We start from the raw sequence: 26,964 nt of genomic DNA on the forward strand, positions 1-26,964 counted from the left end.
ACGGACTGTTTGGAAAGGGAGAGGAGGTCCACGGGAGCTGGACTCTCAGGAAGGGATCCCCAGAGGAGGTAGGGTGTGAGAAGGATTTGGGGGAGGTGGGAGGAACCGGTGGGAATGTCCATGGCAATTCAGTGTCCTGGAAAACAGCAGAGCAAAAACGTGGCTGTGGATTTGGGCAGCCCGAGCTTTGTGACCTGGGGCAGGTGTCCTGACCTCTCTGAGTCTCAGTTTCCTCATGAATTAGAGAGGATGGAAACAAACCTCTACCTCCATAAGGCTGCAGCAAGGATTAGACAAGCCATCGGGGGAGTGCTGCTGCATGTCTAGCATCCATGCTGTCATGGCTGAGCCTTTACCACAGAGCCAGGCCCCAGGAACATGGCAGTGGCTGCCATCCACATGCCTTGCCCGTAAAGGGCTTACATTCCAGAGATGCAAGCAGGACTTTAAAGACTCGTGACACACTTCTTCACAGTTGTGACATGCAGGAGGAGGACAAAGGACAGAGAGACTGGCAGGGAGGGTCTTCTTGAAGACAGGGCTTTGAGTTGTGCTCTGAGGAGTGGGTAGAGAGTGCACTTTGGGGAGGAGGCAGAGGTAACCCGAGTGGCAGCAGTACTTCTGGGGAAGCCTTGAGGGAAAGGGACCCTCTGAGGCCCAGAGGAAGGCAAGGAGGACTGGGAGAGGGGCCACTTGGGGCAAGGAGACAGATGAAGGCTCTGGCTGCCCAGTTAAGGATTTGGGACCTTAACCTAAAAGAAATAGGAAGCTAAGGGATGGTTTTCAGCATGATCAGGTATATATTTTAACAGGATGTGGCTATAGAGTGAGGGGAACAAATTAGATGAGCCCACAGTAGGTGCAAGCACATAGTAGGCCTTCAACACATGGCAGCAGCCGTGGCCTTTATGAAACACCCAGGTTGCTAAGGGAGAGCCTGCTCAGCTGGGGGTGGCAGGTCAAGCAGGGTGCAAGGCTGGCTCCACAAGGGCCAAGCTCTGGATCAAATCGGATCTCCTACTCCCCCTGCATCTACTGGTTGCTGGGCCACCCAGGCTAACAGAAAAATCCAGCTGCCTAGAATCTGAGGGGGGGTGGTCATTCAGGAGGGGAGCCGGAGGGTGGGGCCACACCTAAGTGGGGACTACTGCTGGGCAAGGTGCCTGGGCAAAGCAGGCACCATCCTCACCCGGGCCCAAGGACACATGAAGCACCCCCACCCTGCTGCTGTCTGACCATCAGGGTTCTGTCGGAGCCAGGCAGCTTTCCCAAAATGTAAGATCAGTTCTTTCCACTCCACCGTGAGCACCTGACATACCGGGGCGAAGAGCAACGAAGCCCCCAGCGGTTAACATAAATGGGGGATGCGGGGGAGGGGGAGCGGGGAGAGAGATTGGAGGTGGGGGGGTGCGGTTGGAGGCTGTCACCCCCGGCCGGGCTCTGCCATGTGGAGCGGGAGGAGAACTGGGCATAAAGAGGCTTATTTCAGCACCCTGTTATTATGGCATCTTGTTTTCATAGTTTGTTCAACAAACCTCTCTCCCTCTCCCTCTCGCCACCTCGCCTCTCTTTTTTCATCTTCCTCTCTCAGCAAATCCATTTAAATGCAATTCTATTCTTAAAGCGCCCCTCTCATGCATGTCTAATGAATGTCAGGGAGATGCTATTACAACGGGAGCGAGGAGGATCCAATCGGCAGTGTGTGTACAAGTCATTTGAAAGGAAGCCTGGGAGCGCTCCAGTTTTATTACAGCATAATTAGAAATAAAATCTTGTTGCAATAGGAGAATGAGAGATGTGTGCTAATCCTGGGGTAGAGAAAGATAGAGCTGTGTTTAGAGAAAAGGATTTGGGGAGAAGGGGGGATGATGAGCCACCGCTGCATCTCAGTTGCCTAATGCGTTCAGCTGCCGGGCCCAGGGGGCCCAGTTCAGTCCCTTCCTGGAAATCCACAACCTTCTGCCTCCTTGAGCAATGGATCTGTGGGCAGTTAGAAGGCGATGGGAATGGATGGGGGGAGCCCAACCTGGAGGTAGAGACCCAAACCAGGTCCTGAGTCCCCCACTTACAAGAGTTATTCATTCATTCATTCATTCATTCGGTGGGGTGCTGAATACTCACAGCTGTCTATTAGGTGGCAGGCAATGTGTCGGGCGTACTCAGTTAACTCATTTAATTCTTACAGGAAAGAGGTTCAGAGGGGATCAATCGCCCAATATCATTCCAGGTAGAAAGTGGAACATAATTCAGACCCAAACCCCTCTGACTCCAACCATGCTGTCAACTACCGAGGCCCACCTGAGTCCTTCAGACACCTCCTGTCTAGCAGCCTGATCTCATAAGGAGCCCAAACGGTAAAGATGAAGATGGCAGGACCTGATTGAGCCCTTCACAGGCAGAAATGGAGATGCGGGGTGGTGACAGCTCGGTACTATCAGAGCAGTGCATCCAACTGGGAATCCAGAAATTGGGGTGGGGCAGTGTTATATCATATCCATGCAGATAACTCAGACCCAAGGTGGGTTGGGTCAATATTGGCACCTGTGCCCAGCACCCACTCGGCTCTCCAACTGAAAACTAGTTCAAAGGAGAAAAAGCCCCCCACCCCAACCCAAGCCTCGTCCCCCCAGGTTTTGCTCTTCCACAGCCAAGTGGAGCGAGATCATAGAATCACAGAAAAGGGAAGCTTGGCAAGGAGATAGATAGAATGGTTCAATCCCCTCGTTCATCCTTTGAGGAAACGGGGGCCCAGAGAGGTGATGAAACTTGTCAAAAGTCACACAGCAAATTAGAAGGCAGGTTTCTCATCTCCCCGCCCAGTGCTCTCAAACCCCTCATGCCTGCCCCTGCACTGGGTTTCCAGAGAAGAGATCCACATAGATGACTTTTCTAGCCTGTGGCACTCTTTCAAGCAAATCCTCCTTAGAAGTCCGTGGCTGGGCGGGTGCATAAGGCATGAGGAGGCTGCCAGCAGCACACTTAGTTCAAAGTCAGCCAAGCTCTGGAGCTAAGTTGGCCCGAGGGCCTGATCAGCCTCAGACAGGATAGTCCCTCCGGCCAGCAGGTAATAGGACCCTCCACCTTCGCAGGAGAAACTGAGACTAAGTCAAACCCCCTGAGGGCAGGATAATATTAGGATCGCCCCATGATTCCATGTCTTCTCTGGCCATTAGCTCTCTCTCCTATGGGGTGGCTGTGGGGGGAGGAAGGGCACAGGCCTGCTCCCCAGAGCCTCCCAGGGGCACCCGGGAAAGCTCTGTGCCACCCATCAGGAGCCAGGCATGCCAAGCCCCATCCCAGCTTGACGTCATACTATAAAGATGGGTAGGGGATATGGTGTCCACCAAGTACCCAGGACCCCCAGTGCCCAGAAGCAGGTAAATAAACTTGTCACCTGCCACATGAGGGTTATTAAATTTTAAACCCTCCTCTAGCTCAGCTCCCCACGCAACTCTCATTACAGAGAGGGGCAGGGCCAAGAATCAGGCTCCACATGCCAGGGGATAAGCCAGCGTGGCCCGAGCCTGCCTCTCATCCATCCCACCTCCTGACACAGGCGCATTCACTTGGTCTGATCTTAGCTGCATGCAGAGAGAGCAGTGAATGGGCCAGAAAAGAGGAGGCCTCTCTTGGCAGCTACACTGTGACCCAGACTAGCTAGTGTGACTCTCGTGGGTAAGATGAGGTGTTGGAGCAGACTTGAGTCTTTGTTGGAGGTACAGATGAGGCCCTGCCTGCATTAAAAGGCCCATTCTCAGGGCCAGTTCCCCTGCCCACTGGTTCCCCATGCCTTCAGCTTGCTGCCTGCTTCCCTCAGTTTCTGGGACCCATTGCACACAGAAGTTTCTCAAGCTGGGTCTCCCCATCCCTCATGTTTTTGCTCCCTGAACCCAACAGAGTGTGGTACCCTGTGGCCTTCAGGACTATCCCCCCTCTGCCGTCCTCTCCATTCCCCACTAACGTCTTCACAAGGTGGGCCCTGACTCCAGAATGCTGGCATGGGAAAGGCTCATGGGGACCAGCGTGCCCAAACCTTCCATTCCAGAGGAGGCAGTGCAGGATGGTCTAGAACTCAGAGCCGGCAAGGGCAAGAGTTAAGACTGGAATCCAAGACCCGGACTCATCTTGTGTAGTTTCCACTGTGCTGCAAATCTCTCTCGAGGGCTGGTGATCCCAGGAGTTCAGAGCCAGGGGAGGAGATGAGGATGAAAAGGGCCTTGACTTCCCTTGGGCTTTGCAAACCCAGGCTGGCGAGATGTCCAGGGCCCTCCTCCTCCTCAACATGACCAACAGAGAAAGGGAGGAAAGGAGGACGCCCTGCAGAGTCTCCCGTAAATAGCTCCCTGCAGGCTGCCCTGGTGCTGGCATCTCTGGACACAGGCCGATTCCCACCAGCCAGGGAGTATCGATCAGCCCCAGCCATCCTGCCCCACAGCGCAAATAGCTTTGGAGGAAAGAACAGCCCTGATGGCCAGGGCCAGTTATCTCATTAGTCTCATGAACTATCCGTGGGCTCTGAGCTGTTGGCTGACCACATTGTTTTTATAAATCTATATTGGATGGAGCGGAAACTGGTTACCTGTATCGATTGCAATTTCTCTTTCGGAACTGGGAGGCCCCTGGGGGCCAATCAAGGCAGTTGGAGGCCCTGGCATCCTGAGACTGCCCCAGTGAAAGGGATCTGGGCTGTGACAGGCTGAGTCTCTCTTCTCTTTCAACAGAGACTGAATGATCTTTCCCACCCTGGGCAAAGTCTGGTCTTGATGTCAAGTGCCATCTCCTCCCCTCCCCCCATACAGCCCCCACCTCCCATCATTCCCTACTGGGAGTTTCTCCGTAGCGGGGAGGGTGGTCAGCAGAGCAGGAAATGCCTCCCTCAGCTTCTGATGCTCCTGCTTCAGGAAGGCATCTGACTCCAGGAGCTGAAAAGCAATACTCATGCCGTAGTGAATACCTGTTCCGACACCTAAGTGTACAGACACAAACCCCGTGCTTTTACACAATTCATATCATGCGAATAACTTCTCCTTGGACCTGTGTACTATGTAGTATACATTACAATGCCCGCTCATAAACATTGTCCCACAGACACCACAAAATAAGAACCCAGTGAGCTGAGCAAAAACAGCAGTTATAGCCCCACTTTAGGGCTAAGTGAAGAGAAGTCCAAGAAGGTTCCAGCACTTTCCTAAAGCCACACAGCTGATAGGTGGCGTCTCAAACCCCCAGTTTTTGTCTCTGAATGCAGGACTCACTACAGCAGCCTTTGGAACATACCCATCCCCAAGCTGCAAACCCTTTCCTTGTCCCCTGCAATAACCTGTAAGCCTGTGCACCTGTACCCAGCACGCACACACCAGTGCACACCAGTCCTCCACTGGGTACGTGCACCACATCCCCTCACAGGCCCAGGCAGCCACTTGCCCACCATCACACCTCCACTAACTTATGGCACCTGATCATGGCAAGGTTTCTTTGCTACCTAAGCATCAGCATCTGAGCCCTCCCAAAACAGACAACTGCATCATTCCCCAGACCTCTTATGTCATTCCTCACCAGACTTAAAAGGGGGATCATTCATCATTTCACTCAGCAACAGTAATGCCTTCTGAAATGGGTCCCGCCCACCCCCACCCCCATAACCCTTTCTGCCCACCCACCCATTGGCTAGGGAAAGCAAAGACTCCAGAAGAAGAAACAAGGGACCAAAGGACTGGCCCATGGCTTAAAAGAGGTGGAGAAGTCTACTTCATGGGGAGCAGTTGGTCAAAATCTCTTCTAAACTGCAATACACACTCTCTTGGCAGCTGGGTTGGGGAAAACGGCTCTGCGTCTGTGTTCAGCAGACCCAGGTTTGGCTCCTCCACTAAATCATTAGAAGTATGACTTGGACAAGTCTCTAAACCTGAGCCAGTTTCCTCATCCACAAAACATAGGTTTGTACTGAAGCTTAAAGGAGGGGACATACATGAAGGTCATATGTGACGTGCTCAGCATTTCTGCACATGGGTGTCCATTGATTCCGTGCACCTTGGGGTGTCTTTCTCACTGAGTTTGTAAAACTAAGCCAGGATCCTTCTTTCTAAACCCAAGGCAAAATGTACCTACACAGGGGCCCAAGGGAGCTGGAGAGGGGCTGTATATGGCTGTAGGCCCCCGGACACAGGTTTCCTTTCTCAAAGGCCCTCGCTATGGAAACCTCTGACATATAAGCAATTGAGCTTGATTTAAGGCAGACAGAGATGAAACCACCCAAGGTGACTTAATTGTAGTACTGCGGTGTCCTCAGAGGAGCAAAAGGCCACTCCATCCCCCCTGCTGTATCGTGCGCCTCTTGTCTGAAGGCTGGCTGGGGGACTCTGGTGTACCTGCCTCCTAGAGGCAGCAGACCTCCGTTGGTAGTGTTCTGTCCTCTGGGCAAGGGTAAGCAGTTCTAAGCTAGAGGACGAAACCGCTTCCTTCTCTCTCCATGGGCCAGCCACTCTGGGTTTGAGGAGCCCTTGGGGAGTGTGACCTCACTCTGAAGATGAGTTAGTCACAGTTTGCAATCCAGGTCACCTGCGCTCATGTTGCTGCCTGCACTTGTTTATTTTCCTTTTCTTAGCTTCTAACCATCGGTCGTGCTTTTCATGTCCCAGCCTAGCCTGGGCTGTGCCATGGGGAATCAAAGCAAGGATCAAAGTGTCCAAACCATTGCAAGGTGACAGCCGTGGTTAGATTGAGCAAGACCCCCAGGTGAGGCAAGCCTTTGGGACAGGAGTCCAGGCTGGAGGTGCAGCTGTCTCACCTCCTGTCGTGGCTTCACCACCACTGCCAGCCTCCAAGGACGCATACATTCCACACATGTTCACTGAGCATCTGCTATGTGCCAGCCATGCTCTGGAACTGGGATCCCATGGTGAACCAAAATAACTCCTTGTCTCAGAGAGAAACACGTGCTCTAAAGGAAAATAAAGCAGGGTAAGACTTTCTGGCAGGGACGTAGGGCACAGTCTAAATGTAACAGAGTGGTCAGCAACGGTCTCTCCAAGGCCTTTGAGCAGATTCCTGGGTGAAGCTGGAAGTGAGTCGAAGAAAGACCATTTCAGACCCAGAAGGAATTGTAGCATCAAAGGCCCTAGGGTGGGGAATGAGCACTCGCAGGCACACACACTCTGATTGTAAAACCAGCACAGGAGACAGTGACCAAGGAGCTTTGTACCTCTAACATCCTTTAAGTCATGAATTTATGAATTGATGGGAAGAAAATTACCCTAAAGATGATCCGATTTATTTTCCCCATTCCATACTTAAACCCCTGGCACAATATCTCAACCAAGTGTTCCTTAAATACCCCTAGTGATAGGGAACTCACTACCCAACAAAAACACTCATTCCTTATCTTTTTACAGTCTTGACTTTTGAATGCTTGCAAATAGTTAGCTTTGAAGGTTTGATTGGATGTAGTAGAAACAGTGGTAAGAAGGTTAACAAATGTAAAAACGCTCAGGAATGGGAGTGCATTAATCTAAGAAGACTTCCTGGAAGAGGTAAATTTCAACCTGGGATCAGACCTTTCAGAGTTGCAGTTTTCTCATGAGTGAAGTGGAGATAAAACTACCTCAGAGAGTTTTGGGAATGTTCGCTGATTCATTCTTTCTAAAAAAATTTTTAGGGTGCTTAGTTTGTGCTTAAAAGCAGTGTAAACACTGAATAAGATGGAAAATCATCGGAGGGTTTTGAGCAAAGGGCCAGGCGAGCTGACATAGGTTATAAACAGCTCTCTGGCTGCATGTCGATAAAGGGGGCAGGGGCCAAAGGAGCGGAGGCCACTTAGGAAGCTCCAGTTCCCCTACTTCATTCAGAAATTTCCCTCCCCTTGCTCCAAAGTCTGGAGAGGGAGCTGTCCAGTTCACAAACTCCTTTAACCCCTCAGCCCCCGTGCCCCACCTCTGTTTGCCGCCCTCTCCCTACCAAACACACCCTCTTTCCCCCCTGAGAGCAGAACCAGGGTCTCCCACTTTGCAGAGGGCAATTTCACCTCCTCCAAGCCCATCTGTCCAGCCCTGCCAGGGCCACCAGGAGTCTCGAAGTTTCTATCAATGAGCTCTCCATGACTCCTGCAGCTCCAAGGAGTCTGCAAGACCCAGCTCTCTGACCTTTTAAAAGAAGACAGAAAAGATGTAGTCAGCTCCCTTAACACCTGTGTTCAGAGCTGCAGAATCTCCAAGGGGGGGCTGCCGCTTTATTTCCAAGCTCCCTGCTCTCTGACCCAATTCCCGAGGTGGGAAGGAGAGAATGTTCAGGAAATGGGGAGGAGCTGAGAATCCTCGAGGCCCCCAAACCCAGCCTGCCCTCAGCCCTTCGTCTTCCTAGGTGGGGTCCGCTTGGGCTGAACAGCTTGTACTGGCACGTAATGAGTACCCCCACGTGTTGGGGACTTTCACACAGGGTATTTCATCAAATTCTCCCAAAAGTCCTGGGTCGTAAGTACTACTTATTGTTTCCATTTTCCTGAAGGAAAAAATGGACCTCAGACAAATTTAGTGTGAACAGAGATATCAATTGTCAGAGTGGAAAGGCTTTTACAAGTCTATCAAATCCTGTGGTTCCCAGTCCTAGCTGCATACCAGAATCTTCAAGAGATTTTTACAAAAACACCGATTTTCAGGTTGCACCCCCAGAAATTCTGAAATTAATTTTTAAATCTTTCTAGATGAATCTAGTGTACAGATATGGTTAAAAATCACTCCCCTAAATCCAGGACCTGGGATACTCCATACAAACTTGGTAAACGGAGTCCAACAGAACTAAAAGGAAGAGCACTCTTTCACAAGTAGTAAGGACTCCAGTGACAGAAGCAACCAACCAGAGGCTAGCTGACCACATGTCCCTATGAGAGATGCTGCTGTTCTAGGAGATTCTCTTAGAAGAGCGCAGTAAGTCGACTAACAGTTCAAGCTCTACCACTTCCTTGCTGTGTAAACTTTGGCAGGTTAATTAGAGTCTCTGTGCTTCAGTTAGTAATAATAATAGCATCCATTTCAAAGGGTTGTGGGGATTAAATGAGTTAGTATATATAAAGCTCTTGGCCCAACACACTATTTAGCTTAAGGAAAAGAAAAAAAAAACAAACAAAACCAGGAACCTATTCTACATCACCAGGAAAGAGGTGGGCTAAGCAGGCCAGAGTATTTGTGGGAATAATACAAAGAAGAAAAGGATTCATTAACCACGACCTCACTTTCCTAGTCATCAGCTTGCTCATAGGTGAGACCACAGGCTTTGAGATACCGCAGCCAAGCAGTGTCAGTGGCAAGGCCTACGGTTCAACACAGCTGCTCTGATGCTATGCCCTGGTCATGGGACATCAGAGAAAATGACCTTCCAGTGTAAACCCACAGGGACACTATGGGCGTTTGGGATGGAAGAGCTCCTTGTTACTCAAGACTGTTTTGGTCAGGGTACCGTGGGATGTCCAGAGCCCCTTGCCCCTGACCCCTATATGCATCAGTACCTTGCAGTTATGATGTCAACCAAAATGACCCTTCACATCACCAAATGGCCTCAGGGTGACCTCAGAGGGCCTGGATGCCTTGAAAGCCACTCTCTCCTCCTCCAGGAGGACCCAGCCTGCCCCAAGGAGGAGGAGCCAAGGAGGTGTGAAGCTATTCCTCTGTGGTTCCAGAGACCCCTGGTTCCATATGGGATGCAGAGACTGAGCTTGCTAAACTGCCAGGGCACCACCCCAGAGCCAACTTGGGAGGGTAGCCGTGTTGTTCGGCCCCAGACCCGCTGAGTCCCCTGCCAGCTGGCTGTGCCTCCCCCACTTCCCAACACACTCACTCCACAGGCCTCTTGCGCCTTGCCTTCCCAGCAGGACCCATCCTCATCAAACATGCAGAACTGCTGTTGCACAAGTCCATCTCCACCCACCCCCCCCGAGGGGATTAACATAATACCCCTGATTTCTCCTTCCCCTCTCTTGCACTGAGCATCCCCTTGGCTGCAGCCCGCCTTTGTTTCAGGCGGAGCAATACACTGTGTCTGAAAATGTTACTGCAATTAAGTATGCACAAAAACGGGGGGAGGAAGGGGGGAAATGAGGACAATGAAGGATGTGAAACATCAGATGCAGCAGCTGCTTGTTGCTATAGAAACCCCAGCTCCCCACCACCATCACTGTAGCCCCTTGCTTAAAACTCCAGTAAGGCCAAGTTCTCCGTTCACCATGGGGAGCTGGGAGCTGCAGGATCACGAAGTCCTAGCTGTCCAGGTGGGAGCACCTGTGGGCTGCTACCAGTGGTTTCGTTTGTTTGTTCTTTTCTGTTTTCTCTTGGGTGTCTGATCACCCCCTACCACCACCTCCCTACTTCTGATTGGCAGCAACACCATCCAATAGTTCTGCCTTCCAGTCCCAGTTACATCATGAATCATGGGAGAGCTTCTGCGTTTGACTTTGGGATGTCACAACATGGAGACAAAACAACACATGCAGATTCCGGTGGGGAGCCAGGCTTCCTTTGTGCTCCCTTTGGCTCTTCTCTGACTTTCAGCAGTGGTTGCCCCCTCCCTCTTTCTATCTTTTATCCACTGCATTGGAAGGGGGCCTTGTAATGTAAGAAGTGGGAGGGGAGCTGGTCCACAGCTCTGGGTTTCCAGAGGACTGTCAGGCTGCCTGGTGGCCAAGTCACCATCTGAGATCATCCCCAACAAGATGCAGCTTCCCGGGCATCAGTGTGATGTCCCAGACTTGGGTCCACATTGCCAGTTGTCCAAGGGTGGGCAGGGCATCTGAGCCTAGAAGTGAACGATGGAGTTAAGACAAGGGCCTTTAGTTGACTGCAAAGTTAGTGAGGCAGTAGTATAATGAGGCAGCCTCTCCATTCCGCATCCCCTACAAAAAGGTAATGCAATTCAAGGCTAGAAGTCTATAGCCCTGCTCTATTCTGCCCTGGTCAGAAGACTCCTTGCTGGATCCTGCCACTTAGCAAAGCACCTAACACATGGCAGGTCTGGATCTATGTAAAGAAGTGTAGAGTGGAGCAGAGAAACGAACGGAAGAAAAAGGGAAGGAAGGAGTGTCGGGTGGGAGGGAGAGGCAGTTAGGAGAAGGGGAGGTAAACCAAAGGTTTTTCAGAAGCAGAAGACCAAGGGGAAGCTGTCTGAAGCTGTATTGAATGTATAACTATTAAAAATAAAATCCTAAGACTGTTTAGCCTGAAGAAAAGTCAAAGGACATTATAGCTGCCTTCCAGTGTGTGAGGGAGGTAAGTCAGAAGCAAGGCTTTAGAGGTCCTGCAGGGCTCCAGTGAGTAGAACGAGAAGTCACAAGGAGACCACTGTGGTCAAAGAAGATCTTTCTAAAAGTCAGAGCTATAGACTTTGGAATGAGCTGTTGAGTGAGGTAATGAGTTCCTCAGCCCCGAAAATATTCAGATGAAGACTGGAAAACCCCTTCTCAGAGATGCTGCAAGCACATTCAACTTTGCAATCCTGGAATTCTACAGCTTCCGCTGTTGGAAGGTGGCCATGGATGAGGCTCCTGCCTCTCGGTGCTGAGAATTGTGGGCTTGTGCTTGAAGGAGTGGGAAACCACAGAAGCTTCCCCATGAGAGGGTGAGCCTGACTCAGAGGACTTGTCGTTGATTGAGGGGTGTCACTCAGCCTCTAGGTGGGAGGAAGCAGATTCCTAAATAATAAGATTTGAAGGCCACAGGGACACCCAAAATGTTTCCTTATGAAAGGCTGACATTCCAATGTTGGGGTTCTCCTTATAGGCTCAGCCCTCACCCTGCAGCTTTCTTTCACGTCGCTGTCACTTTCCTGATTCCAATGCCCCCTCCCAGTGGAAACAGCCCCCTGGAGTCCTCTTTGTCTGCCTAGAGAAGCAGCTGAGCCCCTAGAGAGGAGACAGAAGGATCCAAAGTTGGCTTCTTCATCTCAGTCTGGCCTGGTCTCGGGTGGGAGGCCACTGCCATGACCTTAGGGAGTCCGGAAGCCCAATGCAAGCCCCTTTCCAACTCTCGGGCCCACACTCTTCCCTTTTTCAGCCAGCCCAGATAAGCTGAAGTTCAGAGTCTTGCATTGTGTCTTGTGTTGTGATCAGCAAAATGGTTGTTTTCCTGCCTGTCCTTCTAGCTTCCTGGTAAGTCCTGACTATAAAAGGCAGTCGTGACTGTGAAGATGGCTGGAAAATGTACAGCCCCAGTGCCAGCCCCTTGCCTTGCACTTAATCAGTGTTCAGGAACTGTGGAGTTGTTACTGTGAACCTTCACCTTCACGTCCCCTCTTCTAGTACAGCTCAGCCTTAGCAATTAGTTGTTGAATTAATAAATGATTTAAACTGGAAGAGAAGGATTTAGACTTCTATTTGACTTAGTACAGAGGAAAAGCTGGATATGGGAAGACCTGAATCCCAGTCCAGCACTGCCACTTCCTGGCTGTGTGATTGGAGATCGATCACTTCACCCTGAGTCTCAGTCTCCTTCTCTATAAAATAGAGATGATGCAGCAAACAGTTGTAAGAGTAAACACACAATGAATGTGAAAGAGCCTTGCAAACTGTAAAAAAAGGAAGGAAAGATGAGGTCTAATATTACTGAGTGAGCATTTGCTATAGAATAACCTTAATATTTCTTTTAATTCATACGACCACCCTATGAAATACTATTTTCACCCATTGTACAGATCAGGATCAGAGAAGTTAAGTAACTTTTCCAAGGTCACACAGCTAATAAATGAAAGAACTGGATTAGAACCCAGATCTCCTTCTGACTTTTAAGTTCAACTTCTTGCATTAAACCCTGAAGCATCTTCACTTAAAGGAGAATTACGACAATTTCTATCGTCATTTTGTTTGCATGTGGAGAATCTCCATCTATCAGAGATGCTCCCCTGCCTTAGAGGTAGCACCAACTTCACCCTCTTGTTTTTCCCTTCACCTCCTCTCCCTGGGCAACAGCATTAGCCTGGGAGAGGGCCAACTGCAGACCCAAACTGCTCCTGGAGAGGTGCCCAGCCCAGGGAGTAATGGACCATATCCTGATTGTGTCTCCAGAAAACAGGTTTTTTATTACTTACCATGGTGGGCTGTACATCTCCGACGTTCAGAAGGAGGACGCTCTCTCCACCTACCGCTGCATCACCAAGCACAAGTACAGCGGGGAGACCCGGCAGAGCAATGGGGCCCGCCTCTCCGTGACAGGTAGGCTGAGCTGGCTGGGGGAGGCGGGGCCTGGGGGCAGGGGTCAGGGGTCAGGATCAGGAAGGCAGCTGTGCGCAGAGGCTCAGAGAAGAACAGTGAAGAGCAAAGGTACCGAAACCACTGGGGAAGCCCTTGTCCAGCGTGGTTTGGGGTGCCCCTCATATAAGGAGATAAATTCTTTTTTTTGTACCCGAGGAAGCTTCATTCTCTTAAAATACGGATAGGTTTCCATTTATCAAATAATAAGGATTATGGACCATCAGCCCTTTCCCCTATTTTTTTTTTTTTCTCTCGCTTTTGCTGCCAGAAAGCTCAGATAAAATCTGGTGTTCAAACGTAGTAACTATTAGATGAGATTGCGGGGAATTTTTTGGTATTTCCTAAGTGTTTCTAAAGATTCTATTTTCTCAATGAGTGCTTGTGTATTTTTTGTTGTAGGCCACCCCACTGCATTTGAAAGTAGGCAGAATATAATTTACAAATGAAGACATTGCTAAACTGAATAAAGGATCTTGTTCTTGAGAGGGATGGAAGCTAGTATGTATTGAATCCCCCTCTGTGCCAGGGATTTCATTCATTTGTGGTCCTTTGGGCACCATAGTAACTCTTTTTTTTTTTAATTGACAAACCAGAACAACATACAAACACAAGCATTCTTAACATACAAACATCCCATACTTGGTGTACAATCAATGGTTCACAGTATCATCACATAGCTGTATATTCATCACCATGATCATTTTTTAGAACACTTGCATCACTCCAGAAAAAGAAATACAAAGAAAAAAGAAAAAACTCATACGTACCACACCTCTTACCCCTCCCCAACTCTCATTGACCACTAGTATTTCCATCTACCCAATATATTTAAACCTTTGTCCCCCTTATTTTTTTCCTATACCTCTTACCACTCCCTTTCATTGATCATTAGTATTTCAATCTACTCAATTTGTTCTAACATTTGTTCCCCCTATTATTTATTTATTTTTAATCCTTAAGTTTCACTCATCTGTCCATACCGTAGACAAAAGGAGCATCAGACACACGGTTTTCACAATCACATAGTAACTCTTGAGATGAGCATGTCCCCCCTATTTTCTCAGTTGAGAAAACCTCATTTTAGGGAAACCAAGAAAATTGACGGAGCTGTTAAACCAGTAGGAGGGAAAGCCAGAATTCAAACTCTGGGCCACTGACCCCAGGTCCTTTCCACTGCAGGTCCTCAGTCACCAAAGGGGCTGACTGAGCAGCCATGCACGTGGCCCAGCCACAGAGTTCAGAAAGGGACGTGGGGAGGCACTCAAGGGAGGCTTTCTGGGGCCGTGCTTTTCAAGCTCTTTTGACAGCAACCCACAGGCAGATGTTTTTATCACAATCTAGGCAAGGCACACTGGTATTTTCCATTCTAGTCTATCCTATTTCGATTTTTTTTAAATAATGGTTTTGCATCTCACCAAGTGGATTTCACAAGCTCCTAAAGGTTTGAGACCTGAAACTCGAAAATCTCTGCCCTTGAGAAGGTGGGATTGAAGTGGCTTTTGGGAGGAGGGGGAACTGATAGTCAGATCACCTGTGTTTGAGAGCAGATCCAGCAAATCAGGAACCTCTCTGGGCCTCTGGAAGGGGCCTGGGGGTGAATATACTAGGTGATCAATCTGACGCTGTTTCTGACATTTGGGGGGGGGGGGTTGCTGAGGACCTCCCTGACCAGCAAATGACTTTCTCCAGACACCCCCTCATTTGCCCTACACATTTGGAGGCAAGACCAGGAAAGTCAGGGGCTCCCTGACTCACTCCTGTGTCTCCAGCACGTGGCCCTGTGCCTGGCACATAGCAGGTACATAAGTGAATATTCCAGAATTAATCATTGCTATGGGAAAATGGGTTGTCCGCTGGGGTGAAGACAAGCCCTGCGCTTCACTTTGGAATCTGGCCCCCAATTCTCAAACATGTGGAAGTGGTTCCTTTCCAAATTATAAGGACTTATTTGCAGAGCATTTTGCATCTCATTTGCATGCTTCTCATACAATATGGGAAAAGCACAGAAAATCTGCCTCCTTTGGGCCTGCTCCTTTCTCCTCCACATCTGGCCCTTTGCCCCTGCTAATTTCCTTTGGATGTCCAGCTTTTGGAGGGTATAGGCAGGAGCCCCTCAAAAAATATTCTTTAAGCTGGAGAATATGCCACCCCTTCTCCTTCTCCTCTCTATTTGCCACTAGCCTGTGAGGAGACGGGGTGGGGGAAGGAGAGGGAGGGACACCAGATAGAAAAATTCCCAGACAGAAAAAGAGACAGGCAAAAGAAAAGAGAGAGAAAGACGTAGGACAGGAAAAAAAAATAACTGAATGGAAAAACACACAGAGAGAGACAAAGGAAGAGAGAAAGAGACAGCAGTAATGGAGTGAGAAAGATCTGAAGGCAAAAGGAGGGAGCCGAGGGGAAGGGAACCGAGGGGAGGGGGTCCCGCTGAGGGACAGGGACCCTGATGTGATGTGAGGTGACAAGGCAATCTGCAATCTGCTCATCTCGGCAAAAATGCAACTGATACTGGAGGGAGAAAGTGCAGCAGGGAATACTGGCAGCCTCACCGGCCCCTCAGCCTCTCCAGACTTCAGATCTGCACCCCAGAGTTGGGGTGAGGGACAGTCCCAACAGCATGTGGGTGGCTGGGAGAGGTTGGGCATTGGTTTCAGCTGAGAGGTTTCACTTTTTATTGCCAGATCCTATGAGCTCCTGGAGCTGGAGGCTGGGAGGGGTGTGGACCCTCCCTGGCCAGGAGCTCTGGGTGGGCAGCTGGAATCCAGGACTAGGAGATGCAGCTGGGGGGTGCCCTGGCAGAGCTCACCGAATGTTTGCTAAAGTCAGGAGAGGGGAGGAGATGACGAGACGTACTGGGAAAAGGGTGAATGAATCAAGCCAAAACTCCAATCTCAGCCCCTCCACTCACAAGCTGTTCCCACGTGACATAAAATAATATCTCCGAGCCTCACCTTCCTCACCTGTAAAATGGGAGCGACAAAATGTACCCCACTGGGTTGTTGTGAGAATTAAATGGGATAACAGAGGCAAAAAGCTCAGCCCAGTGCCTGATACATAGGAAGTGCTCAGAGAGTGGCTGCTGTCACCCTTGGTCCAGCCGTTATTGTTATTCTATTATCACTGCACTGTTATTCCATGGCATTTCCAAAGCATTGGGAAGGGGCAGCTTTCATTTTCCTGTATTTTCTGAATTAGAGGAGGCAGCTGCAAGAATAATCTAAGCCCCCAAAATACAGCCTTATAATAACTATTCAGTACATCCAGGTGCTTTGCAGAGTTTACCAAAAGCTTTCATGCACAGTAACAACTCACTGCACCCCCATGACAACCCAATGGGTGGGACATCATCCTCTGCTTTTAGAAAACAGGTCAGCAGTGAACAGGGAGGCTGAGCGACTGGGCAAATGTCCCTGGGTTCACCCAGCACAGAGCCAGGAGTGGACGCCGGGTTCCCAGCCAGTCCTCCCCACCCTGTCCAAACCCGCAGAGGAGGGGTGCTTCCCAGCAGCCTCGCCAGCGCGTGCCCGGGGTGCCACCCAGCTCCAGTCCCAGGGAGCTGTCTCCCCCAGCCCTGCCCGATCCCCCCGGGGCGGCTGCCGTGTGTACGCCGCAGCATTTTACTTCTGCTCCGGAGTAATGAAAGAGGTTTCTTTCCCTCAGAATTTAATTTCACGCCTGAGACTCGGTGATTAATTTCCTTCCCCTGCCCCTTCCCCCACCACCCTGCCGGCCCCTCCACTTGTAAATTCTGCGGTGTGCCAGGGAATTTGTGTGTTTTGCATCAATTAAGTGTCACATTGAGTAATTCTTCCCTGGCACTGGGTTTGTTTATCCCCACCATTCCCACAGGGCTGAGGGGTGGGGGCGAGGCCGCGGGATCTGGCAGCGAGGACGGTGGGCTCTTGAATAGCAATTGTCCCGTGCATCTGCATAGCGAGGGGGCGCCTGCAGAGCGCGCGGACCGACATTTTGCGCTGATTGCAGACAACAGCCTGGTGAGATCGGGAGGCAGCGTTGTCACCCCCACTGTACAGAGCAGGAGACTCCGGTTCTGAGCGTTCATAAGACACAGCTTACCACGCAGCTTGTCGGGATTTGCACCCGGGGCTCCTTCTCCTACCCACAGATACCTCCTGAACTGCAGAGAAGGTGGGAAGAGAGCAGGGCGTCTCCCGGAAAGTCTTTCTCCCAGAAGGGGGAATTCCTAGCCCAGGCCCTCTCCTAGGGAGATGAGCTGAGGACACAGGCTCGCCATTGGTGAGGAGGATCCAGGGGGGGGTCGGCAATTTAGTATTAGATTATTCCATCTCGGACCCTACTTAGTGACGGGAGGGAACTGGCTTCCGGCCTTGACCCTGCAGGGTGATTCTGGGCCGACCACTGCAGCTGCCCCGACGCAGGGTTCTCAGCTCCTCACGCCCTCCAAGGTCCCTCAGCCAGCTGTAACCTCTATGAACCCACACGTTTCTGCAATGTGGGGTTTTACCCAGAAAAATCAGGCCAGTGCCCATTCATCCCCCCACAGACATTTATGGCTCCATGGCCATGGGCCTTGCTTTGTGCCAAGCCCAGGAGGGGCAGCAACGGATCAGTCACCGCCCTGGCCTCAAGGGGCTCCCAGTCTTCACGGAAGTTAGAAAGTGCCACATCACCAGAAGAGCTGGCCACGGGGGGGCCTCAAGGGAAGGAAAGGTGGTGGCTTGGCAGCCGGGGTGAGCAGAAGACTCACTTTTTACTGAATATTGTCTATTTCCTGAAGTTTTGCCATGTGCACATATTAGCTGTTTTTTAAAAAAAATGGATTTTTTTTCCTTAAAGATTGTTTGAAAATAAAATGAAAGGAAAACTCCATGGGAGTGCAGTGAGAGTGGCTTGGGGGAGGCTTCCCAGAGGAGGTGATGTTCAGGCTGTTTGTGAGGATGAACAGGAGTTGATCAAAGTGGGGATGGGGCAGTTGCCTGTGGGAAATTATTGAGACAGTGGAGGGAAGATAGCGCAGGCTAGACCAGGGAAATCTAAGGTAAAAAGTATGGATTGTGCATTACGGGTAAAGGGGGTCCTAAGGAGATTTCAAAGCAGGGGAGGTCCCCAGGGGGTGGAAACCACAGGGAGGCCATTTCCAGTGAGAACCAGACTGCTGTAGCAGAGAAAAGGCCATCCTCAGAAATGGGCTGACACTCATACACGGGCCCCAGCAGTCACTGGTTTCTCTTGAGCTGGGGATGCAAAATAGAGATTTGTCAGAGTGGGGAGTAGGGCTTGCAGAAAGTTTAACTTCCTACTCCTTCCGGGGTTCCTATGGAAATGCGCTGGGCTTTTCTGAGTCTATCTAGATTTCACAGGTGGGAGGAGACTGGGCTGGTTGGCGTGGGGAAGCAGACAGATTGTTCCCTCCACCTGGGGGCTCTCCCTGCCCTCCAGGTTAGCTTGAGGCCCAGCCTGAGACTTTGCAATAATTGCATTTTTGCAATAGTCCTGGTGCTTCCATGGCAGGGGGTCACCGCCCTTAAGTCTGGAGGGGTTTCTAGGGCTTATGCATGTGGAAGGAGCTCTCCCCCACTCTCTTCCTCTGCCTCTCTTGCTCTGCTTTTCTGTCTTCCATCTGTCCATCTGTCTGTCATGTTAGCCCTAGTCTCAGACATGCCCTCTCCTCCTGCCAGCTCCTGCTCCCTACCGAGGCTCTCAGGGGCTCAGCCTGGCCTGAGTAGGAGCGTTTGCACCGGAATCTGGGGCTCAGGGAAACCCGGTGAGCGCTCCCCGAAGCATCCGCCTGGAGCACACTGGGTGTTGCTCCTTAACTGCAGTAGGCAGCAGGTTCCTGTTCAGGCGCTCTCCTTCCCTGACCCTCTTTGCCTTGCAGACCCGGCCGAGTCCACCCCCACCATCCTGGACGGCTTCCACTCCCAGGAGGTGTGGGCCGGCCACACTGTGGAGCTGCCCTGCACAGCCTCGGGCTACCCCCTCCCTGCCATCCGCTGGCTGAAGGACGGCCGGCCCCTCCCGGCGGACAGTCGCTGGACCAAGCGTGTCACGGGTCTGGCCATCAGTGACCTGCGGACGGAGGACAGCGGCACCTACATTTGCGAGGTCACCAACACCTTCGGCTCTGCAGAGGCCACAGGCACCCTCACGGTCATCGGTGAGTAGGGGGAGCCTCTTTCCCAGCCCCCAGTGACCTTCAAGAGCACCAAGGCATGACAGGGAGGGGAGTGGTGGGCAGCAGCCTCCCAGCCTCTGGCCGGTCGCAGGTGTTGGTGTCTGAGGACAAGCCCTGGGTTTGAAATGAGAAGACCCGCCTTTCAGTTCTGGCTTCTCAGATAGTCACTGACTTTGAGCAAATCACACAACCACGGATCATCACCTCAGTGTCCTTCTCTACAAAATGGGATAATAATCCCAGCCTTCCTGCCTTCCAGAGATCAGCTCCAGGTGGGATGCTGGGGTGATGGCGAAAAGCTCATCACGAAGACAGGGCTTCTTGGCTCATTGGGAGGAGATGTGCTGATGTTAATCCATGTCACGTAGGGAGGACATAATGTATGCCATCCCAGGTGACATTCAGAATATGTAACAATAACTGGTCGGAGCACTGATCAATCAGATCAAACATTGGGTGTAAACATCCGAATCAGCAGTACCACCTGCCGGCTGGAGATCAGCTCTGGTCCCCCATCACAGAGCCAGAGGAACCCAGAGAGTCAGTGTGGGGACCAGGAGGCCTTAGAAGACCCCTCTGGATGAGGCCCCCCGCCCCCGGCAGGCAGAGAAGGTAGAGGCAGAGGGGCTAATGTCAGTGAAAGGACCATGGATGGGGATTCAGGGGACCTAGGGTCAGGCCTTGGCCCCGCCCTGACCCTGCCTCTTGCTTGTGTGGCCTGGCCTCGGGCTCCCCATCTGCAAAATGAAGAGACTCTGGGTTCTCTGCTGTCCTCTGAAGGGGAGATGTTGGCAGCCGGGGCTGCCAGACCACTGGGGAATTCTTCCACTGCGGGGCAGCCATAGGCAGGGGCCCTGACGTTGTGCCCAGGGGTGTCATGAGAGTCATTTGACCTGGACAGTGGGAAGGAGGCCGTCCAAAGGTGACCAAGGACGCTGTCCTTCCACCTTGCCACCCCCACCCCCCACTCATGGGCCCCGAGCTGCAGTTCAGTGACCCTCAGGCTGGCCAGAGGACCCCAGCAGAGCCCAGCCCCTGGCCTTCTGAGCCTGGCATCCTGACTCCCCCAGCCCAGATATGCACCCAGTCTCTTCCCCCAACATCAAGGGGGCCTTGACAGTTGGAATGAGTTTATCTGGGGTGTTGGGGAGAGGTCCTCCTCAAACAAATTTGGCGTGAAGCCTGAAGAGCAGAAGAGCTCCAGGAAGGGACTGTACACAATGCAAAAGTTTAGGTTATAATGCTGAAGGCCCTGTTCCCCGAGACTGCGCGTTTCCTCACATGCAAACCAGCCCCGGACACAAAGAGGGCAGATGGAAGGACCAGGGCTGGGACCCTCTTCTTTCCCTGAGCACTAGCCAGAAATGTTTAGTCCAATATGACCCTTTGCTTCACACACACACACACACACACACACTCACTCACTCTGGCTCATAGAGCAGTTCAGGAGGACAGCATACCCCCAATGCCTTGGAAAATTAGCAAGGTTTGTATAGCTTCTACCCCAGTACATACAAGCAAACAGGTCCTTACACACGTGGACACAGGCATGTATGCAGTGAGGGCCGCATGCCCACTTCCCTAGGCACCAAAGTATATATACATGGCACCCATACACATATGCAGACACACACTTCTCCATCCTCACATCCAGGCGCACGCACAGAGCTGGACAGTGACTGCTCCTGGATGCAGAAGTGCACCTGATTCTCCTCCCACCCTCAGCCCCCCAGCCCACCCCACTGTAGGCTGGACCACCACCCTCCAGATGAAGGGACATGGCTTTTCTCTGTCTTCCACCCTCTCTGACAGGCCCTCCCTGCCAGGTTTGTGGAGAGGAAAGCAATGCTTTCTATACCCTCCATCCTGCCACCAAGCCCATGCAGGGGCAATGAGGAGAGAGTGATGGGCACACAGAGCCCTGGCAGCCCTGGCTGGTGACAGGGACAAGCAGGACACCACTTGCCTCAATGCGCACTGACATTTCCTGGGCAGCATGCAGAGGCTCTGGGGAGAGCTGAGCATGACTGCTCCCCAACCCAAACAGGTCTGAGGAGTCCCCTCTCCTGCAGGCTGCCTTATTGGGGATCCCAAGCTCCTAGTAGGCCAAAGCCACCTGTACAGAACCCCGAGCCCCATGGAGAACAGGAGAGGGGCCGGCTGGGGGTCAGTGACCAGGCCGGCTGTCAGTCAGTGTGCATGACTCAGGCTGCGGTAGGGATTTGAAGAAGAGGGTGAAGCCACCCTGCTCCAGAGTGGGAGACAGGCACAAAGGAGGTGATAAGAGACAGTGAGCTTGGCCTCCTGTTAGTTATCCAGAAGAGGAAGTCATAACCCAGCCTGGAAGGAGAGTGGTTCCTGGAAGGCTTCCTGAGAAAGGTGAAACCTGAGCTCAGTTCTGAAGGATAAAGAAAGGAGGCAAAAGGGGCAAGGCCTACTCTCTAGGCAGAGGCCATGAGGCAAGAAACAGCAGCCACAGGCTGGCTGCTCCTGCTCCGGAGACAGTGTACATTAACAGGTGGGGCTGGCAGGGAAGGAGCGTCAACTTTCCCAGGGCTTCAAGGGCCTTGAAGACCATTCTAAGTTGGGGCTGTGGAAGTTCCGAGCAGGGAAGTTGCTGGCTTCAGCCTGGAGCCCAGGTGGAGGGAAGGGTGGGAGGCGGGAAGGAGGCCCCTGCATGGATGCAGGCGGGGTAGGGGAGGGGGTGATGGTGATAAAGAGGAGCAATTATCTGTAGGGGTATGGGAGACAGATGGCTGAAATAGGGGTGCCTCTCTGGGGTGGGTGACAGGGAGATTGTCCTCCTCAGTGACCAGAAAGGAGCTTTGCAGCCCACCCTGCAGCATTCGAAGGAGCACAGGCCATCAGAACGAGAGGCACAGAGAGAAAGATGATCTGATGTTTCCTTTCAGCAGATGAGTAAACTGAGGCCCGGAGAGAGGAATTCACAAGTCCCATCCAAGCAAGGAGTGTGGAGGCAGACCTGAGCTTGACTGGCCTCCCGACTCCAGGCCCTTTGGGGACCCCCACGCACCCCCAGCCACACCCCACCCCAGTAAGCCCTTTTTCTTTTCTTTTTCTACCCCCGCTTCCCCTCACCGCTCCCGTGCCCGGCCCAGACCCCCTTCACGTGACCCTGACACCAAAGAAGCTGAAGACCGGCATTGGCAGCACGGTCATCCTCTCCTGTGCCCTGGCCGGCTCCCCGGAGTTCTCCATCCGCTGGTACCGCAACACCGAGTTGGTGCTGCCCGACGAGGCCATCTCCATCCGCGGGCTCAGCAATGAGACCCTGCTCATCACCTCGGCCCAGAAGAGGCATTCCGGGGCCTACCAGTGCTTCGCCACCCGCAAGGCCCAGACTGCCCAGGACTTCGCCGTCATTGTGCTCGAGGGTGAGCGGGGCAGCCACGGCAGAGGGGCGGGGTTCGGGGCCCGGCTCCCCTTCCCCTACACCCCCAGCCTCCCAGGTTCCCAGCCAGGAGGTGCCCTGCTCCAGGGCTACCCTATCCCTGCCGGGCTGGGAATAGTGATAGCGAGCATTTATGGAGCCCTTACTGCATGTCAGGCAAATGCACTATCTCATGAAAGCCTCCCAAGGGTGCCAGGTGGAGATATTTTAGGTTATCTGGTTTGCAGTTAAGGAAACAAAGGCTTGGTACTTGCCCCGAGTCACACAGCTCTACCCATGGGACAGAGCTGGGATTTGAACTTACATATATATATATAGCTTCCTCTAAAATTACTAGAATGTCACTAGTAGAGAGGTGTTCTTTCAAGTCTTGGAGGGCTTTCAGTCTCCCAAAGGCCCTTCACAGCAGGTTCTGTTCCTTGCCACAGACTGGATTTCAGCCTGTCTCTCTCTCCCTTTAAAGCTGCCACCACCCAGGTTTCCTCACCCAGGATCTCTGTATATGGTTGCTCAGGTTGTCCACTGCACAAGGTGCCCCATTCAAGATAGTGAACAAGGACCAAAGTCCAGCTTGCACTCTGCTTGCCAAGCCATGACCTATGGCACCAAAGCACCTTTTTCCAATTTGCACAAAAGTCCTTACCCCCAGGTTTAATGGTTTTTCAACTCCTCCCTTTGCTGCTACTGAAGAAAAGCCCAAGACTCTATTCCTTCCAAGGATTTCTCACTGTGATAATAAAATACCAAACCCAGGCAAGTTCCCCAATTATCAGGACCCTACAGGGGTCTCACTCTCATGGCCTAAGGGTCCCCACTTCCTGGGAGTGGGGAACTGGGCACCCACTGAACTTCAGGCTTCATCCCTCACCTCAAGGGGGCACCCAGCCAACTGATCTCACCTCTTTGTGTCCTGCCAAATCCCTGGTTTCTCTTCCCACCAAAAAAGTATACCATCTGGGCACAGATTTTGAAATGGACACCTTTCATCTCAGGGGACCTCCTAAATAAATAATTCCCTACTCAGCATCCATTTGCCATGAGTGGAATTATAGATATCTTAGAGGACAGCCACTGGTTGCCAGTTCAGAGCAAAAAGATGGAAAATGAGGTTGATGGGAAGGGCAGAGAATGGGGAAGGTAAGGGACAGGAAGGGATAGAATGGGGAAAGAGGCAGAGCAGGAGCCAAAGACAAAGTGACCCCTTCCCCCCACAGTGGCACGCAGCTGCTCCCTTGGTTTTATATAAGGGTCTCCCTAGAAGTGGAGGGGAGGGGGGGCAGGGCCATGGAGACTGACAGACTGGCTTGGATTAACATCAGCATTTTAGGGTCAGACGTGGGTGGGATATAAAGACTACCATCTCCATTTGCCTTGCCAATTTTTTTTTCACTTATTTAAGTACTTAACGCCCATTTTAATCTTTTATAATAATCCTGCATGGAAAGGAAGGCTAAGGTTAATAATTATATCCCCCATGTTCCATGTGAGGAAGTTGGGACACAGTGGTTAATTGTCTTGTCTGAGGTTATTGAGTTAAGCCAAGACTAAAGGCTGGGCCACAGACTCCACACTCCTGGTGCTTTCCTCGCCCCCCACTGCCTCCTGGCAACTTGTATTTTAAGCCCCCAACCTCAGCCCTTTTGCTGACAGGGCTACAGCACCACCCCTCGGCCCTGCTGACCCAGTCGCGGGATTCCCACGCTGGAGGTCTGGCCCAGGTGCGAACTGGATCCCCACTCAATTAACCGCAGAGCCTTTATTTCTTTATTAATAAAGGGAGGAGGAAGAGGAGGAGACATTGAGAGGCGCTAACCTTTATTAGGCATTTCCCAAGTATTTTTTTCTTTCTCTTTGAGAAATTGTAGGTTCACAGAAAAATCACGCAGACAATACAGGGTTCTCATATCTTAAACGCACTGATTCATTTAACACTCACAACAGCCATAGGAAATGTAGATAATCGTTATCTCTGCTTTGGGGGTGAGGAGATGGAAAGACTCAGAGAGGTTAATTAACTTGCCCAAAGGTACAGAGCTAACAAGCGGTTGAGGCACAATTCAAACCCAGGAGACTTAATCCCTGAGCAATAGCAATTGGACCCCCACGGCGGGGGACTAGTCTTGGCCAAGGGTCTTTATCAGGAGCACGGCCTCTGCCACGTGGCTTTGCCTTCTCCCCCTGCGAAGGGTGGGCTGGCCGGGCGGGCCGGTCTCTCCGTGGCCCGGTGACCCTGAAGGGGGCTCCTCGCTCCCTGCAGACGGCACGCCCCGCATCGTCTCGTCCTTCAGCGAGAAGGTGGTCAACCCCGGGGAGCAGTTCTCCCTGATGTGTGCGGCCAAGGGCGCCCCGCCCCCCACCGTCACCTGGGCCCTGGACGACGAGCCCGTCGCGCGGGACGGCAGCCACCGCACCAGCCAGTACACCACGTCGGACGGCACCACCGTCAGCCACATGAACGTCACGGGCCCGCAGATCCGCGACGGCGGCGTGTACCGGTGCGCGGCGCGGAACTCGGTGGGCAGTGCTGAATACCAGGCGCGAATAAACGTAAGAGGTGCCTGTCTACATTTAAATATCAGAATAGGCTTTTGAGTTCCTTTGCCATCTCTGTGGCTCCCATTATTCTTGTGGTGATGAGTACTTCTTATTGATTGTCGTTTTGATTTTAGTAGAGGTTCTTTCTCCTTCTCTTCCCCTTTTCCCTACCCGCCACCACGAGCTCTATCATCCGTTCTGTGCGTGTGTCTCTTGTGAGGTTCACCCCCCACACACGCGTCCCCCACTTCCTCTTCCCCCTCTCTCCTCCCTCGCAATCGCTCTGCCCCCAACCCCGGCCCCTGCCCTCTCTAGCTCATTCTTCCCCCGTCAAATCCCTTCGGTTCCCGGTTCCCGCTGTGCTAAATACCCTGCTAGCATCCGCCAGCCTCGCCAGGCCTGCAAGGACAAGGAAGCGGCAGGGGCCCAGGTTTGACCTCAGCCCTCCAAAGTTGAGCCCCCTTTTATAACCTGTTCTCGGGGCCCGTAATACCCATTGGCCTGTTGAACATCCTTCAACTGCTCCCCAAAATGGTCCGGGAGGTGTAAGCAGCCAGGAACCAGGCATCATCTTTTCCCAACTCGCCATCCCCCACCTCCCGGCAAGGCTCAAGCCAGCAAGAATAGGAGGTGGAGGCTGAGCCTCCAGGAGTGGGGAAAAGGGTCCCCACAGTGATCGCCCCCACACCCCATTCTCCAGAGTCACTGTGGTGAGGACAGAACTTCCTCTCAAGTCCTTTGCAGCCCAGCGGGGCTGGCTGGTCCTCAGCTGGCCCTACCCAGAACCCCTGCCCAAGGGCAGAGGAGGAGCAGGGGAGCAGCAAAGGAGGAGCTCTGGTCCTAGGGCAGGTGGTTGCCATGGGGACAGGGAAGGGGGTGGGAGGTTCACGTTAAATTCACCTGTGCCAGGTGTCTGACCCACCAGAGAAGCATAGAGCTCCCATCTTCAGCCTCCTGCCCTCTCCTCAGAATTGGGAGGGGAGCTACAGAGTTGCAGTGACCTAGGGAGTTCCAGGGCTGTAGGGGCTCTGGGAGATTCCCTAGTCCAGCCTCTCATCTTCTAGATGAGGAACCTGAGGCTGGGAGAGTTTCCAGAACCTTCCCCAGCACTGTCTGCACGGAAGCCTCTGAACCCCACTTCGAACGCCCACGCTGTCCCCACCCATCTGACTTTCAGAGCCCCCTTTTATAACCCGTTCTCAGGGGTCCCTATACCCACTGGATTAAAACTGAAATAAAAGAATCATCTCATCCAGTGAAAACCTTCTTGTGGTCATTTAAATATGTAACACATCTGAGATCCCATTGGGTAGAAGACCAAATGAAAATAACAAAATCTCCACGATTCCATTTTAACCAAAAAGATCTTAATTTCTCCATACGTGAAGACTCACCGTCCCAAATCACCGTCCCTTCTTGGTAAGGCTGAAATTTCATCGCATACTTCTGCCCCTGCCAGGGAAATGGATTCTTTCTTCCCTACAATTTGCTCAGGCTGGTATGAAGTGCTTCTGTTTGGAAGCTATTTGAAGCTGGTAGCAGTGAGTCCAGGAGAGACCAGGGGTGCCCCCAATTCCGGCTTCTGCCTCTAGCCTTGTAATAAAGGTCCTGTCTACTCCCACCATATCAGCCCCC

The 26,964-nt window shown here is 52.0% G+C and overlaps 1 protein-coding gene across 2 annotated transcripts in view; it reads left to right on the forward strand.

Annotated features, from left to right (window-relative positions):
- The window catches only part of DSCAML1 (DS cell adhesion molecule like 1), a 343,174-nt gene that overhangs the window by 236,949 nt on the left and 79,261 nt on the right, over window positions 1–26,964 (forward strand). The window contains exons 4-7 of one of the 2 annotated variants that reach the window (XM_077112787.1): window positions 13,040–13,186; window positions 19,086–19,364; window positions 22,502–22,777; window positions 25,052–25,507. In XM_077112787.1, the coding sequence (XP_076968902.1) occupies window positions 13,040–13,186; window positions 19,086–19,364; window positions 22,502–22,777; window positions 25,052–25,386 (1,037 nt within the window). In that variant the 3' untranslated portion in view covers window positions 25,387–25,507. Of the gene's footprint in view, window positions 1–13,039; window positions 13,187–19,085; window positions 19,365–22,501; window positions 22,778–25,051; window positions 25,508–26,964 lie in introns of those variants that run through there. The other variant, XM_077112788.1, reaches the window with a different exon arrangement.

This window comes from Tamandua tetradactyla, chromosome 8 (assembly GCF_023851605.1).
Source record: "Tamandua tetradactyla isolate mTamTet1 chromosome 8, mTamTet1.pri, whole genome shotgun sequence".
NCBI lineage: Eukaryota > Metazoa > Chordata > Mammalia > Pilosa > Myrmecophagidae > Tamandua > Tamandua tetradactyla.